Here is a 17080-nt window from a genome sequence, read left to right on the forward strand (position 1 = left end):
GACTGATGAATCACAGACCTGTACCCCTGAAACAAATAATACATTATATTTTAATTTAAAAAAAAAGAAAGATTCAAGTACTACCTTCTTTTAAATGTGTTCTTTTATAGTTACTAATCTGCTTTCCATAACATCTTCATTTCAAATACTGTATCTTTAATTTCCAAGATTTCTTTTTTTTTTTTTAATTTTATTTATTTATTTATTTATTTGAGAGATAGACAGTGAGAGAGAGCATGAGCAAGGAGAAGGTCAGAGAGCGAAGCAGACTCCCCATGGAGCTGGGAGCCTGATGTGGGACTCGATCCCGGGACTCCGGGATCATGACCTGAGCCGAAGGCAGTCGTCCAACCAACTGCGCCACCCAGGCGTCCCAATTTCCAAGATTTCTAACAGGGTTTTCCTCCCTTAAATTTTCTGTTTAATCAATGGCAGTATATTCTTTTTTGAAAAAATTTATTTGAGTATAGTTGACACAGAGTGATACATTAATTTCAGGTATACAGCATAATGATTCAACATCTGTATATGTTATGCTATGCTCAACACAAGTGTAGCTACCATCTGTCACCATACAACACTATTACAACATCATTGACTATATTCCCGCTATACTTCTTATTCCCATAAGCTATTCATTCCGTAATGAGAAGCCTATAACTGTTATTCCCCATTCCCCATTTTACCCATCTCCTATCCCTCTCCCCTCTAACAACCATCAGTTGGTTCTCTGTTATTTATAGGTCTGATTCTTTTTGTTTGCTTGTTTTTTTATTTGTTTTGTTTTTTAGATTCCAGTTATGAGTGAAACTTATATGGTATTTGTCTTTCTCAGTCTAACTTATTTCACTTAGAGTACCATCCATGTGGTCCCAAATGAACCCAATTTTTACAGCTGTATAATATTCCTGTGTGTGTGTATGTGTGTGTGTACACCACATCTTTATTCATTTGTCTTTCAGTGGACACTTGGTTTGCTTCCATATCTTGACCATTGTAAATAATGCTGCAGTCAACATAGCAGTGCATATGTCTTTTTGAATTAGTTTTTTCCTTTTTGTTTGTGTAAATGCCCAGGAGTGGAATTATTGGATCATATGGTAGTTCTATTTTTAATTTTTTGAGGAAACTCCATACTCTTTTCAACAGTGGATATACCAATTTATTCTCCCACAAACAGTGCATGACAGTTCCTTTTTGTCCATATTCCTGCCACATTAATTCTTATTTTTCATTTGAACCATTCAGAAGTATAAGGTGATATCTTATTTTGGTTTTGATTTGCATTTCCATGATGATTAGTGATGCTGAACATCTTTTCATGTGTCTGTTGTTCATGTGTCTTTTCATGGCCATCTGTATGTCTTTTCAGATCATCTGCCCATTTTTAATTGGATTATTTGTGAGGTTTTGGTGGTATTTTTTATTTTGGATATCAGCCCCTTATCAGGCATATCATTTGTACATATCTCCTTTCATTTGGTAGGTTGCCCATTTTATTTTTATTTTTTTAATTTAAATTCTAGTTAAAATAGGTTGCCTTTTGGTTCATTGATAGTTTCCTTTTCAGATTTTTTTTGTTAATTCTGTTTCCTCATGTATAAGTTTTACTAGTTGATATGTGTCACATTTTTCATGGTATTGATCTTTGTTCATTGGTAATTTTTAGTTAAGAGTTAATTGTCCATCATCTATTTGTTTTGAACACGTCCTGCATCAATAGGCTTCCAGTAGGAGGTTCTGTGTTGCTGAGCCCTAATCTTGCAGGAGTGTGTGTGTGTGTGTGTATGTGTGTGTGTGTGTTTAAATTTTGCTTGAGTGGCAAGATACATCTTGGCCTGTGTGGATCTTGTTCCTAAACTTGTGGCTGTTGCAATATTAGCCCCATTTTTTCCCTCTAGTCCAAGCCCCACGTATGGTGTGCATCTTTGGTCTTTTCCTACCGTTGTAGATTCTTTCTCTTTTTCCTTTCTGAAAATGAGGAAAATATACCTTTCCATTTCTGGTCTATAAAAATTTCTCTCTTTTTCTCACCACAACTATGTATTTATTAAGTTGTAGACATACTTGTTTTTTTTTTTTTTAAAGATTTTATTTATTTATGTGAGAGAGAGCATGAGCGAGGAGAAGGTCAGAGAGCGAAGCAGACTCCCCATGGAGCTGGGAGCCCGATGTGGGACTCGATTCTGGGACTCCAGGATCACGCCCTGAGCCGAAGGCAGTCGTCCAACCAACTGAGCCACCCAGGCGTCCCGGCATACTTGTTTTAATAGGTGATGGGGATTAAGGAGTGCACTTGTGACAGGCATTGAGTGATGTATGGAAGTGTTGAATCACTATTATTGTACACCTGAGACTAATATTACATTGTATATTAATTAAATATGCTCTAAATTTAAAACTTAAAAATATTTGTTTTATCATTTTATGTGTTTGAATAGGAAGATGCAGTTTTAACTTATGCTCAACTTATCTTGAAATAGAAGTTTTATTTTAATATTCATATTAGTTTTACTTATAATAATAAATTTTATTTATAATAATAATTTATAATAGTATTAGTTTTATTGTTCTGGTTTTCACATTTAACTCTAGTCACTCCATCTGGATTTTGATTTATGTGTGGGTGTGAAGTAAGGAAATTGAAATTGATTTCCCTCAAATCAGTACATATTTTATTTGAATTGTTATGATTTCTTGAGTCCTTAGTTATTTTTGTTATTTTTTTTAGAAGATTTTATTTATTTATTTGACAGGTAGAGATCATAAGTAGGCAGAGAGGGGGAAGCAGGCTCTCTGCTGAGCAGAGAGCCGGATGTGGATGCAGGGCTCATCCCAGGAACCTGAGATCATGACCTGAGCCAAAGGCAGAGGCACTGAGCCACTCAGGCGCCCCGGAGTACTTAGTTATTGACAAGACTTTTTCCTCACATATCTACCTCTTTTCCATGTTCTTTACTGTATTGGTACTTCAAAGACAAAGTAGATTTCAGGAACAAATTTTTTCTTACTTTACAGAAAAGTAATTTAATTACAGTGAAAAAAGGGGGTCACCTAAGGTCAGAAAGTTGGTCAGTGGTAAAACTGAAGATTGATTCAAGTCATCTTGCGTCAGTGCCAAGTTCACTAAATTTTAGTGTAGCATAACCTTGCTACTATAATATCCCATGCTTTATGACTGAATTATATTTGAAAAACAATGGCAAGAAAAATACTACCCATTAAGATTGATAGCCAGGTCCTGATAATGTTCTTACTTTTTGAGATGGTTAAAGCTTTATTAGATGTGTAGTATGAATGCTGTAGGAGAAAGTTGTACTATTAGGATGTATTTTGTTATCAGGTTTTTAAGGTTGAATTCTTGTATAATATCAGCATTGTCAACCTCATTTACAAGGTAGAGCTTGTATAGTTCTTTATTCATCTGTAGTTCTTTATTATAATAGTACTGTGGAAGGGCAATAAGGGGTGGCATTTATAAAATGGGATATTTGGGGTTTTTTTCCTTTATAGTATGAGTGCCAGGGTACAGAAAAGAAGAACATTGATGCAAATTTTGATGATGCAGGACCTGCTGGTGCTTTGTGGAAAGATAGTTCTAAGTCTACATATGTAAATACACCAAGTGGTTAACTTATGAATTAAATTAGCAAGAATTTGCTTTACTTCGTTAGAGACTGCCTTTACTTTGTTAAAGACTGGCACAAACCCAGTATGTTGTTAACAAACATACTTTCATCCATTCTGAGTTTATCTTTATGTATGGTGTAAGAGAACGGTCAAGTTTCATTCTTTTCTACACAGCTGTCCAGTTTTCCCAGCACCATTTATTGAAGAGACTGTCTTTTTTCCTGCTTTGTTGAATATTATTTGACCAGTGTTGAGGGTCCATATCTGGTCTCTCTACTCTGTTCCATTGGTCTATGTGTCTGTTTTTGTGCCAGTAACGTGCAGTCTTGGTGATCACAGCTTTGTAATACAACTTGAAATCAGGCAATGTGATGCCCCTAGTTTGTTTTTCTTTTTCAACATTTCCTTGGTGATTCGGGGTCTTTTCTGGTCCCATACAAATTTTAGGATTGTTTGTTCCAGTGCTTTGAAAAATGCCGATGGTGTTTTGATCAGGATGGCATTGAAAGTATAGATTGCTCTGGGCAGCATAGACATTTTAACTATGTTTATTCTTCGATCCATGAACATGGAATGTTTTTCCATCTTTTTTTGTCTTCTTCAATTTCTTTCATGAGTGTTCTGTAGTTCGAGTATGGATCCTTTATGTCTTTGGTTAGGTTTATTCCAAGGTATCTTATGATTTTTGATGCTATTGTAAATGCAATCAATTCTCTAATTTCCCTTTCTACAGTTTCATTGTTAGTGTATAAGAAAGCAACTGATTTCTGTGCATTGATTTTGTATCCTGCCACAATACGAATTGCTGTATGAGTTCTAGTAATTTGGGGGTGGAGTCTTTGGGTTTTCCACATAAAGTGTCATGTCATCTGTGAAAAGAGAGAGTTTGACTTCTTCTTTGCCAATTTGAATACATTTTATTTCTTTTTGTTGTCTAATTGTTGTTGCTAGGACTTCTAGTACTATGTTTAACAATAGTGGTGAGAGTGGGCATCCTTGTTGCATTCTTGATCTCAGTGGGAAGGCTCTCAACTTTTCCCCATTGAGCATGATATTCACTGTGGGTTTTTCACAGATGGATTTTATGAAGTTGAGAAATGTTCCTCTATCCCTATACTCCAAAGAATTTTAATCAGGAAAGGATGCTGTAGTTTGTCAAATGCTTTTTCTGCATTAATTGAGAGGACCATGTGGTTCTTCCCTCTTTTCTTAATTTGTTCTATCACATTGATTGATTTGTGAATGTTGGACCATCCTTGCATCCCAGGAAAAAATCCCACCTGGTCATGGTGGATAATCTTTTTAAAGTACTGTTGGATCCTATTACTAGGATCTTGTTGAGAATCTTGGCATCCATATTTATCAGGGATATTGGTCTGAAATTCTCCTTTATGAGGGGGTCTTTGCCTGGTTTGGGGATCAAGGTAATGCTGGCTTCGTAGAAAGAGGCTGGAAGTTTTTCTTCTGTTTCTGTTTTTTGAAACAGCTTCAGGAGAATATGTATTATTTCTTCTTTGACTGTTTGGTAGAATTTCCCAGGGAATCCAGCAGATCCTTAACTCTTGTGTTTTGGGAGGTTTTTGATCACTGCTTCAATCTTGTTACTAGTTATTGGTCTCTTCAGGTTGTCAATTTCTTCCTGTTTCAGTCTTAGAAACTTATAGGTTTCCAGGAATGCATCCATTTCTTCTAGATTGCTTAACTTATTGGCATATAGCTGTTGATAATAATTTCTGATGATCATTTCTATTTCCTTTGTGTTGGTTGTGGTCTCTCCCCTTTCATTCATTTCATTTTTGTTAACTTCGATCCTCTCTTTTTTCTTTTGAATTAGTCTGGCCAGTGGTTTATCAATCTTATTAATTCTTTCAAAGAACCAGCTTCTAGTTTCGTTGATGTGTTCTACTGTATCTCTAGTTTCTAACTCATTGATCTCTGCTTTAATCTTAATTATTTCTCTTCTTGTGCATGGAGTAGGCTTAAGAAGATGTGGTTTATATATACAATGAAGTATTACTTCATTCAATGAAGTATTACTCAGCCATCAGAAGGGATGAATACCCAACTTTTGCATCAACATGGATGGGACTGGAGGAGATTATGCTGAGTGAAATAAGTTAAGCAGAGAAAGTCAATTATCATATGGTTGTACTTACTTGTGGAACATAAGGAATAACATAGAAGGCATTAGGAGAAGGAAAGGAAAAGTGAAGGGGGGTGGATTGGAAGAGGAGATGAGCCTTGAGAGATTGTGGACTCTGAGAAACAAACTGAGGGTTTTAGAGAGGAGGGGGATGAGAGGATGGATGAGCCTGGTGGTGGGTATTGAGGAGGGCACGGATTGCATGGAGCACTGGGTATTATACGTAAACAATAAATCTTTTTTCTTTTTTCGTAAACAATAAATCTTGAAACACTTCATCAAAAACTAATGAAGTGTTGTATGGTGACTAACAAAACACAATAAAAAAATACTGTATTAGGTAAATGCTTGAGACGTCATTCTTGAATTTTTCTGCTTTCAGTTCTTAATTAGCTCACTAACTGGGTTTGAGTTTATTAAATAATGAGTTAATTTATGGGCCCAGCACACTTCCACTGTGCAACTCTGCTAATAATGAGTTGATTTATTAAAAAATACAAGAATATGGGGTGCCTGGGTGGCTCAGTGGGTTAAAGCCTCTGCCTGCAGCTCAGGTCATGATCCTGGACTCCTGGGATCGAGCCCCGCATCGGGCTCTCTGCTCGGCGGACAGCCTGCCTCCTCCACTCTCTCTCTCTGCCTGCTTCTCTGCCTGCTTGTGATCTCTTTCAAATAAATAAAGAAATAAAATTTAAAAAAATTAAAAAAAATACAAGAATATAAGCTAGAGGGGTGCCTGTCTTAGGCTCAGGTCATGATCCCAGGGCCCTGGGATCAAGCCCTGCATTGAGCTCCCTGCTCATTGGGAAGCCTGCTTCTCCTCTCACTCCCCCTGCTTATGTTCCCTCTCTCACTGTCTCTCTGTCAAATAAATAAATAAAATCTTAAAAAAAAAAAAGAATATAAGCTAGAGCCATCAGCTTTGAAGATTTCTGGCTTTGCACATGACCTTGTGGAAATTAACTGAAAATACAAATTGATTTAGCAAATGTGAAAAATTGAAAACATGAGATTAAATGTCTTAACCCCATAAAGTAATTCTAAATGTTCAAGCAATTTGCTGATGCATAGCCATTTCCAGTCATATTTTGAATTTTGCAGATAATCTTTTCATCAGGGAAATGCCTTCTTGGCTCATCAGTTTAATAAACAATTCCAGAAATTCTGGTGCTTTTCCAAACTGCTTTTTCTTTTTGTAACCATTTCTTCTCACACAGAAATACAATCTCTACTGCCTGGATTCTCTGCAAAACTGAATTGGACTTCAGAGGAAGCCAGCTATTCTCAGGATATATCAGGGGTAACACCCTTCCAGATGATTTTTGAGGCAAGTTTGTTGTGGTTCTATAAATTACTGATGTCTTAATTCTTATTTTTCTACAAATCCAGTAAAGCCTAGGTCCATCACAGTTCCAAGCTGAAATAAGGCGTTGGTTCCCAGACTTCTCTGTGCAGATGTTGAAACACTCGGTAGCTTCCAAAATACTGGTATTTGTGTCCCACTCCAAGAGGCTGTGATTTAAGTGTTCTAGGGTGCAGTGTTAGTTTGCTCATTTGGCCATTAAAAAAAAATACTACGGATTGGGTGGTTAAAAAATAGAGACTTATTTCCTCATACTTTTGGAGGTTAGAAGTTTAAGATTAAAGTGGCTAGTCATTGTTTCCTCACATGGCCTTTCCTCTGTACGTGAAGAGAGAATACTCTTGTGTCTTTCTCTTCTGTAAGGACACCTGTCTGATCACTTTAGGGCTCCATGTTTATGACCTCACTTAACCTTAATTATGTTTTTAAGGCTCTATCTCCAACTATAGTCACATGGGGGGCTGGGCTTCAATGTGTGAATTTTGGGAGATACAATTTAGTCCATACTGATGGAGCCTGGGCTTTGGAATATTTTTGAAATTCCAGATGGGAAAAAATCCCAGATGATTCCTAATGTGCAGATAAATTTGAGAGCCACTGAAACAAGCCATTATTTGAATTTGGATCTCCTGAAAAAGAAAATAAAAATGGATTCTCAGTGCAGATGCTATTTGGATACATTTTTATTAAGTTGGCTTAAAGATCTTTATTGATTTATTTGAAGCTCAGATTTATGAGGGTGACTGTTGAGTTCTCCATTCTCTTTAACAAATCTCTGATCCCCTATCTTTCTTTCCTTTGAGTTTGTGGAGTCATAAAGAATTAGAATTTTTTTTAAGACTTTATTTAGGGGCACCTGGGTGGCTCAGCCAGTTAAGCATCTGCCTTTAGCTCAGTAGAGAGCCTGCTTCTCCCTCTCCCTCTGCTGCTCCTTCTGCTTGTGCCCTCTCTCTGTCAAATAAATAAAATCTTTAAAAAAAGAGAGAGAGGTTTGACAAAGCACAAGCCAGGGTTGGGGGGATGCGGGATTGGGCTGAGGGAGAGAGAGAAGGCTCCCCCCCTGAACAGGGAGCCCAATGAAGGGCTTGATCAGGACCTGAGCCAAAGGCAGTTACTTAACTGACTGAGCCACTCAGGAGCCCCAGAACTAGAGTACTTTAAATATTCTCCCAAGAAACATTTGGGAAGCCTTTCTTTTTTTGGACAATTATATGCCCCTTCTCAAAGGAAATGGGAGCAGTATTGCGACAATAGATATCTCTGGCTGTGCTTTATCTTCTTTGGGGGAATGGTGGGTAAACAATCTGGAGCAATTAATGGTTAGTCGACTCTGAAACTATTAATTTCAAGTAGCAATAAAAAAAGCTGATTTCAATGAACCAAGGAAAGCAGTTCTAGAAAAGGAGATCATGTGTTTTAACCAGTTTAAACAAACAATTATTTTTATAACTAGCATTTATATATTATTTAAGCCTCCTGACAGTTTTGTGAAGTGGGTAGAACAGGGATTATCCCCCCATTTTACAGATGCAAGAACCCTGAGATTCAGAGAGTTCAATTGATTTACCCAAGGTCATGCAAAAGTTAAGTGACAGAATTAGAATTTGAACCAAAGTCTTACTCATTTTATTCAGGTCTGTTTAAATATTTATTCACTCATTCAGGAGCCTGTGTTTGCTCAAGTTGGCCTCACTGTGCTAGATGTTGAAGGTACAGAGTCCCAAGACACATTACTTGATAAAGGAAAAGATAAACAAGCAAACAAATAATTACAAATACAGCGTAATATGTATCATATGTACGTATCAAAAGATTTTCTTGGGGGGAAATCTGGGTGGCTCAGCGGGTTAGAGCCTTTGCCTTCAGCTCAGGTCATGATCCCCGGGTCCCGGGATCAAGCCCCGCATTGGGCTCTCCGCTTGGCTGGGAGCCTGCTTCCCTTCCTCTCTCTCCGTGCCTCTCTGCCTACTTGTGATCTCTGTCAAATAAATAAATAAAATCTTAAAAAAAAAAAAAAAGATTTTCTGGGTATAAGGGATTCAGAGACTTGAAAGAATAGGAAGTTGTCTTCAGACTTACGGAGTTTGTCTCATTTTTTTTCCTTATTGCAAAAGCAGTGTTTCCCTCAGGAAAATCAAAGAGAGCATTTAAAACACAGATAATTTGACTTAATCGTGGTAGCCACTGTTAACATCTTGGTGTGCATCTTTTCACGCAAGGGTGAGGCATTTCAGTGTTAGGTTTTTAGAATAGTACAATTCCAAACTAGGCCATGGAAATAGGTGGAAATGCGTGGATGTCAAGGTCACTGGAGTTGAAGAGGTCAGGAATTTGTGAGACTTAAGTTGTTCCTTAGGCCATCAACTTGGATGTGGAAGTCAGCCCAGTTGATGGCAGGTCTTTTTTTTTTTTTTAATATTCTTATTTATTTATTTGACAGAGAAATCACAAGTAGGGAGAGAGAGGCTGGCAGAGAGAGAGGGGGAAACAGGCTCCCCACTGAGCAGAGAGCCTGATGCCGGGCTCGATCCCAGGACCCTGAGATCATGACCTGAGTGGAAGGCAGAAGCTCAACCCACTGAGCTACTCAGGCACCCTTGATGGCAGGCTTAAAATGCTGAGGAAACGTGAGCTCAGTGCCTGCAGTCAGCTGGCAATGGATGAAAAGTGGCAAAAAGTAGTCTGACCTCAGAGGAGCAGGAACAAGAGTTCCCTGAAAGCATTTGTTCCATTACATCTCATTGTCTCCGGTACTGTGCAGTTATTTAAAAGATATTTGAAGAGAGTGAGAAGAGAAGAAGGGGGAGATTATGAACAAATTCATCATATATACCTCAAACGGGGAGAAGAGTCAGGTAGCAAGGTTCACAGTGGAAGCTAGTGAATGGAGACATCCATGAAAAAGCAGTAAAAAATGATCCACTGCTCTGGGCACATGAGAATCCCAGGGAATACTGAAGAGAACGTCATTTAGGAAAGATGCAAGGTCTTGTGTTTATGCTGAGTCAGTCCTGCATCTTGGGTTCCATTCGGCTGGTAACATGTCCCTCCAAAGACAGTTTGATTTTACAAGATCTTCTTGAAAGCTTTATCCATTTTTATATTATTTCTGCTATGGTACTAAGTGATAAAATTGGTAGAGGTACACGAGTATTTCAAACATATCTTCATGTTTATCTATCTCTATTTCTCTATATACATATTTAACTAGAGACAGGACAAGACAGAAGCACAGATTTGCTTTCTTCTAGACAGTCATATAGGGCCTATGACAACCTGAGTTCAGTTTGAAACTATAAAACAGCTTTTTTTTTTAAGATTTTGTTTATTTATTTGACAGAGAGAAATCACAAGTAGATGGAGAGGCAGGCAGAGAGAGAGAGAGGGAAGCAGGCTCCCTGCTGAGCAGAGAGCCCGATGCGGGACTCGATCCCAGGACCCTGAGATCATGACCTGAGCCGAAGGCAGCGGCTTAACCACTGAGCCACCCAGGCGCCCTATAAAACAGCTTTGATATTATCTGTGATATAATTAGATTTGTGTCTAAAGGTGAACGCTGGAACATATGATTCAATAATCTTTGCTGCTGCCCAGGGCTGGCAGCATCTATGTTTTCCTAACAACACTTAAGTAAATTCACTGCTTCTATATTTATGTCAGGCTGTGGTACTGGGTTTCTGACACCCAACTCTAAAAGGCTTTAAAAGACTTTGTAGACATAGACACATATATCTTCTTTTTTAAAAGATCTTATTTATTTATTTGACAGAGCGAGAGATCACAAGTAGGCAGAGAGGCAGGCAGAGGGGGAAGCAGGCTCCCTGCTGAGCTGAGAGCCCAATGTGGGGCTCAATCCCAGGACCCTGAGACCATGACCTGAGCTCAAGGCAGAGGCCCAACCCTCTGAGCCACCCAGGCGCCCCCAACACATACATTTTCAGTCCCTCTCAATAAATTATGAGTAGATTATAAAAGGAGCTATTTGCTTTATGTTAACTGTCCTCTGCTGACGTGATATTAGGTCACTTTATCCTCTCAGTCTAGATTAGATACCAGTCCTTCTTGTGTTTTTCTTTAGCATTTCTTAATATATGTAAATCATAGAACATTTCACATTGTCATATACATTATTTATTTGTCTTTCTCTTCTACTTAACTGTGAACTCTTCAAATTCATATTGTTTTATTTACCTCTGTAGGCCCAGGTTACATAAACTCCATTCAGTGTTTTGAGTGGGTAATTCAGTAGTTTGCATAAGCATTGCCTGTCAGACTCCATAAAAGTGATGATGGATTACATAATATCTGATTCTGAAAGCTATATGCACAGATAATGAACTGTCTTGGAGAGACAGTATTACATAATGGAATGTGGGCTTTGAAGTTAGATCTAGGTTTGAATCCCAGTTTTGACACTTAGCTAGCTACGTGTGACCTTGGAAAAATTAAACAACTTATTAAGTCTCATTATTCTCATAAATAAAATGGGGGATATTTCCTACTTGCATATAAACTGTTTGGCATGTAGCAGGTGTTCAGTAAGTGGTAGCTTTCATCATTATTAATTGTAGCCCCTCTCTGGTAGCCGCTCAAGGAATTTTCACTTATTTGGTTGCCTTACTGCTAGATTTAATTAGCCCTTTCTGTGATATACCCTATAATAACCAAGGCTACAGAAGTTTGAAACTGTTCCAAGAAGTTGTTTTCTAAGTGCTAAGTACAGAAAATGCTTTGAAGAGCTCATTGCTTTTCTTCTATTTGAACATCTTATAATAAAGTTTTTTTTTTTAAAGTAGGCTCCTCACCCAGCGTGGACCCCAACACTGGGCTTGAATTCACAACTCTGAGATCAAGACCTGACCTGAGATGAAGAGTCAGACATTTAACCAACTGAGCCACCCAGGCACCTCTGTAGTAAAATTTTTTTTTGAAAAATTTTATTTATTTATTTGACAGACAGAGATCACAAGTAGGCAGAGAGGCAGGCAGAGAGAGAGGGAGGGAGAAGCAGGCTCCCCACAGAGCAGAGAGCCCGATGTGGGGCTCAATCCCAGGACCCTGAGATCATGACCCGAGCTGAAGGCAGAGGCTTTAACCCACTGAGCCACCCAGGTGCCCCGTAGTAAAATTTTTTAAATGAAGGATGTGACTATGATGTGTATGTTGCAGTTACTGTTTAATCACTACTGTTTATATGCAGGAATAATCCTAGATCTGTTTCCAGAATTTTTTAATCATTCCCATCTACTTTTCTGATAATTTTTTGTAATGATTCTATAATAATCTTTCTAATTTTCCCCACTCACTGCATACTTCTCGTTCTCATTTTCAATGTATTTACAAAAAGCATTATAGAAAAATTTTTTTAAATTAATTTATTTATTTGACAGAGAGAAATCACAAGTAGACTGAGAGGCAGGCAGAGAGAGAGAGAGGGAAGCAGGCTCCCTGCTGAGCAGAGAGCCCGATGTGGGACTCGATCCCAGGACCCTGAGATCATGACCTGAGCCGAAGGCTTAACCCAGTGAGCCACCCAGGCGCCCCGCATTATAGAAATTTATTCTGTTTCTTCATCATTATATTATATGTTGAGGTCTCGGACCATTTTTTTCTTTAATATGTACCTACTACATGGCTCTGTATTCTCTGATTCACCAATAAGAACTTACTGATTTTTTACTCTATTTCTTCTCATTTTCCTAGACTCTCCATTTTCTAAAGACTCCTTCTAACTTTGGGTTTAGGGACATTGTATTAAATGGAGTAAATCATTACAGGAAAGTGGTTAATACTAAAGCTTTGGAGGCAGATTAGGTAACCTTGAGAAAATTATTTGACCTCTTTGAGACTCATTGTTTTCTCATCCATAAAATGTGGGTTATATGTAACTCTCAAGGCTTTGTGAGGGGTAAATGAGATAATAGAAGCAAGATACTTTAGCTCCATTCCTGGAATGGAGAAAGCTCTCATTAAATTGTAAATTTTATTATATTTATAGGGAGGTATCTGGGTGTATTGAAAAAAGTATGGACAATTGGTAATAGACAGACTTAGGGTCAAATTCTGGCTCTATCACTGAAAAGCTGGGTAACCTTAGGCAAGTTGCTTAACTTCTCTAGGTCTCTCTCTCTTTTTTTAAGATTTTATTTATTTATTTGACAGACAGAGATCATAAGCAGGCAGAGAGACAGGCAGAGAGAGGAAGGGAAGCAAGCTCCATGCTGAGCAGAGAGCCCGATGCGGGGCTTGGTCCCAGGTTGCTGGGATCATGTCCTGAGCTGAAGGCAGAGGCTTTAACCTACTGAGCCACCCAGGTGCCTCTAGGTCTCGTTTAAAAAATATATATATATCTAGGGGCACCTGGGTGGCTCAGTCATTAAGCATCTGCCTTTTGCTTAGGTCATGGTCTCAGGTTCCTAGGATCAAGTACCACATTGGGCTCCCTGCTCAGCAAGGAGCCTGCTTCTCCCTCTCACATTCCCCCTGCTTGTGTTCCCTCTCTCGCGGTCTCTCTCTGTGTCAAATAAATAAATAAAATCTTTTTTAAAAAAAACCTACTGGGTGGCTCAGTGGGTTAAGCCTCTGCCTTCAGCTCAGGTCATGGTCTTAGGGTTCTGGGATTGAGTTCTGCATCGGGCTCCCTGCTCAGTGGGGAACCTGCTTCTCCCTCTCCCTCTGCCTGCCACTCTGCCTGCTTGTGCTCTCTCTCTGTCAAATAAATAAATGAACTCTTAAAAAAAAACTCTAAAGAAAGGATAGTAGTACCTGCCTCGAGGATTTTTGTGAGGTAATATAGGTAGAACACCTGCTCAATGCTTGCTACATAGTAGGCATTCCACAAGTGATATCTACTGTTGTTGCCATGTATAATATATAACTTAAACAGTGCCTTCTTAGCGCAGTAGGCAGCGCGTCAGTCTCATAATGTATAACTTAAAGATTATTACTTGATCCTTACAACAGTTCTGTGAGGTGGAATTGGGTAATTTTTTTTTAAAAAAGATTATTTATTTATTTTAGAGAGAGAAAGCACAAGCGATGGGCAGACACAGAGGGAAAGGGAGGAGCGGACTCCCTACTGATCAGGGAGCCCAAAGTGGGGCTCCATCCCAGGACCCTGAGATCATAACCTGAGCTGAAGGCAGATGCTTAACCAGCTACTTAACCAAGCCACCCAGATGCCCCTAGAATGGATGACTTTTATCCTTGTTTTACAGATTAGTAAATGAAATTCAGAGCAATTAAGAGCTAGTACTAGAACTCAAGTCTTCTGACTTGTGAACTTTTTGCTTTACAGCTTTTCCTAAAAAAAATAATAAATGAGTAGATAAATGAATTGATGCTGAAAAATAGTTCCTTTTAGTGTCTGCTCCTTTCACTACATTCTTTTTTTTTTTTTTTTTTTTTAAGATAGAGATCACAAGTAGGCAGAGAGGCAGGCAGACAGAGGTGGGGAGAAGCAGGCTGCCCGCTGAGAAGAGAGCCCAATGCGGGGCTTTATCCCAGGACCCTGAGATCATGACCTGAGCTGAAGGCAGAGGCTTTAACCCACTGAGCCACCCAGGCGCCTCCTTTCACTACATTCTTAATACACATCAATTCACATCAGGATGGTAGAGCTAAGGTAGTGTTACTTTTCTTAGTTCCAGCCTGAAATACTTTTAAATTTGTTCCAAAAGGTGGTTTTGAAATTGTATCTCCAGAAGGTCCATGAAATAGTTTAGCTCAAGAAATAATAGCTATTAGATTGCCTTTTATGTCCAGTTCTTAGATCCATAGGTGTTTCCCCTTGGATATCTGAAAAGCTTTCTGAGGGGTAAGTTACCTTTATAGGAAGAAATACCTCTATTCATTTATTTAAAGATTTATTAAAGCTTTATTTATTTATTTTAGAGAGGCAGGGAGGGGCAGAGGGAGAGGGAAGGAGAATCTTGAGTGGACTCCACGCAGAGCCCAATGTGGGGCTCGACCTAACCACCCCGAGATCATGACCTGAGCTGAAACCAAAAGTCAAATGCTCAACTGACTGTACCACCCAGATGCTCCAAGAAATAACATAATTTAATTTATTTGTGCTCCTGGGTTTGTGTATGTGTGGTGGATGTTTTTGTTGTGTTGTTGCAGGTTGATGAGAAGCCCAGAACTCTGATGACAGATAGTCTGGTGATAAAGAATTTTTTACATAAAATTGTCATGGTACACCCTAAGGTAAGCTGTTCTTTGGCACAGTGATGCTTCTCTTGTCATTTTTAGGAGACCTCTACTCTGTAGGAGATGAAATTATATGGTTGGTCCACTTTCTTTCCATGATAATGATTACAACTTTTAATATTGAATTGATTTGATTTCTTTGTCCCTAACACAGTGTTGATGTTGGTCATGTGACATAGCTGAGAGCCCTTGGATATAGAGCTTTCCTTGTGTTCTTGTTTTTACTTCCTTACTGTTTTATTGTATCAGTTTAGATTCATTTTTCCCCCTCCTCTGTGCTTCATTTTTCTATTAAATCTGGATAATGAACCTGGCTGACCATCTTCTTTTCCGAAGTGACCAGAAGAGCAAATCGGGAAATTCTGATAAAGTACTTCAAACTTTGGAGAGCTATAATTTTTTTAATAGATTTATTTATTTGACAGGCAGAGATGATAAGTAGGCAGAGAGCTAGGCAGAGAGAGAGGTGGAAGCAGGCTCCCCGCTGAGTAGAGAGCCCGATGTGGGGCTCGATCCTAGGACCCCGGGATCATGACCTGAGCCGAAAGCAGAGGCTTAACCCACTGAGCCAATCAGGTGCCCCAAGAGCTATAATTTTTTATAATTAGCTATAGTTAGGTATGTTTATAGGAATGCACACCATTAAGTATGCTTTTTAACTTCTCCTTTTCTTCTCTTGGTAGCTTTCTACTTTTTCTGTCTTCAGCAGGGTTCAGTGCTTATTATGCCAGTCACCATTCTGAGTGCTTTCCACACACTCACTCACTCACCCCATGCAGCAGCCCTTGTGAAGTAGGTTTTATCAGCATCCTTCCCATTTTATAGCTGAGGAAACTATGGTAGAGAGGTTAAGTAACTTGCAGAGCTGGGATTTGAATTCAGGCAGTCTGGCTCTAGAGTTCTTGATTACCCGTTATGTTACACAGAAAAGAAAAATGTATGTCAAAGGTAGGAAATAATTAGAACAGTGAAGTGAATTGGAGGGAGGACAAAAGTCAGAGACGGGCAGGGGAAGAAAAAGCATGGAATGTTCTATGTATAAAAACAGTGGAAAGAATAGAGAGAAAAATTGATAGTCCCTTTAAAGTTTAGGGAGAAGAGATAACATTGGGAAAAGAACAGAGAACAAAGGGTAGTTTTGACAGGTTCAAAGTGGGTTCATTCTTGTGATAATCTGTGGCCACTTGGAATTGAAGTCTAGGACTCAATTTATTTAAGATGCAGAATTTGAGCACAGATTAATGGTAATTGTATTAATTATATTATGTTCAGGGAAAGGACAAGTAAAAAAAAGTGGATATAAAGAATATCTTCCCCTTTGGGAATTAAGTATGGAAGTTTTTAATCTCTGTCCTGGTTCGTGTTAAATCTCATACTCCATTTACTTTGCAGATTAAATTTAATTTCAGTGTAAAAGTGAATGGAGTCCTCTCCGTGGAAGTCTTTGGGTAAGTCCTCAAATCCTGGCTTAAGCTTATGCTGTCTGTGGCTTAATAGTTTTTCTCCATCATTATTGTATTGTTTCTAGTAGCTTCACAATGTGACTTTTTTTTAAAGATTTTTTTATTTTAGAGAGAAAGAGTGCACCTATGCACCTGTGTGTGAGAGGGAGGGGCAGAGGGTAAGAGAAACCCAAGTAGACTCCATTCTGAGCGCAGAGCCTGATGCGGGGCTCCAGGAAAGCCTTGATCTCATGACCATGAGATCATGACATGAGCCGGAATCAAGAGTTG

The 17080-nt window shown here is 38.7% G+C and overlaps 1 protein-coding gene across 8 annotated transcripts in view; it reads left to right on the forward strand.

Moving 5' to 3' along the window:
* Positions 1 to 17080, forward strand: part of C7H11orf80 (chromosome 7 C11orf80 homolog) — a 101696-nt gene that overhangs the window by 44368 nt on the left and 40248 nt on the right. For all 8 annotated transcript variants that reach the window (XM_044259777.1, XM_044259778.1, XM_044259780.1 and 5 more), the window contains 3 exons: positions 6991 to 7100; positions 15261 to 15344; positions 16740 to 16795. In XM_044259777.1, the coding sequence (XP_044115712.1) occupies positions 6991 to 7100; positions 15261 to 15344; positions 16740 to 16795 (250 nt within the window). The remainder of the gene's footprint in view (positions 1 to 6990; positions 7101 to 15260; positions 15345 to 16739; positions 16796 to 17080) is intronic.

This window comes from Neovison vison, chromosome 7 (genome assembly GCF_020171115.1).
Source record: "Neovison vison isolate M4711 chromosome 7, ASM_NN_V1, whole genome shotgun sequence".
Taxonomy (NCBI): Eukaryota; Metazoa; Chordata; class Mammalia; order Carnivora; family Mustelidae; genus Neogale; species Neogale vison.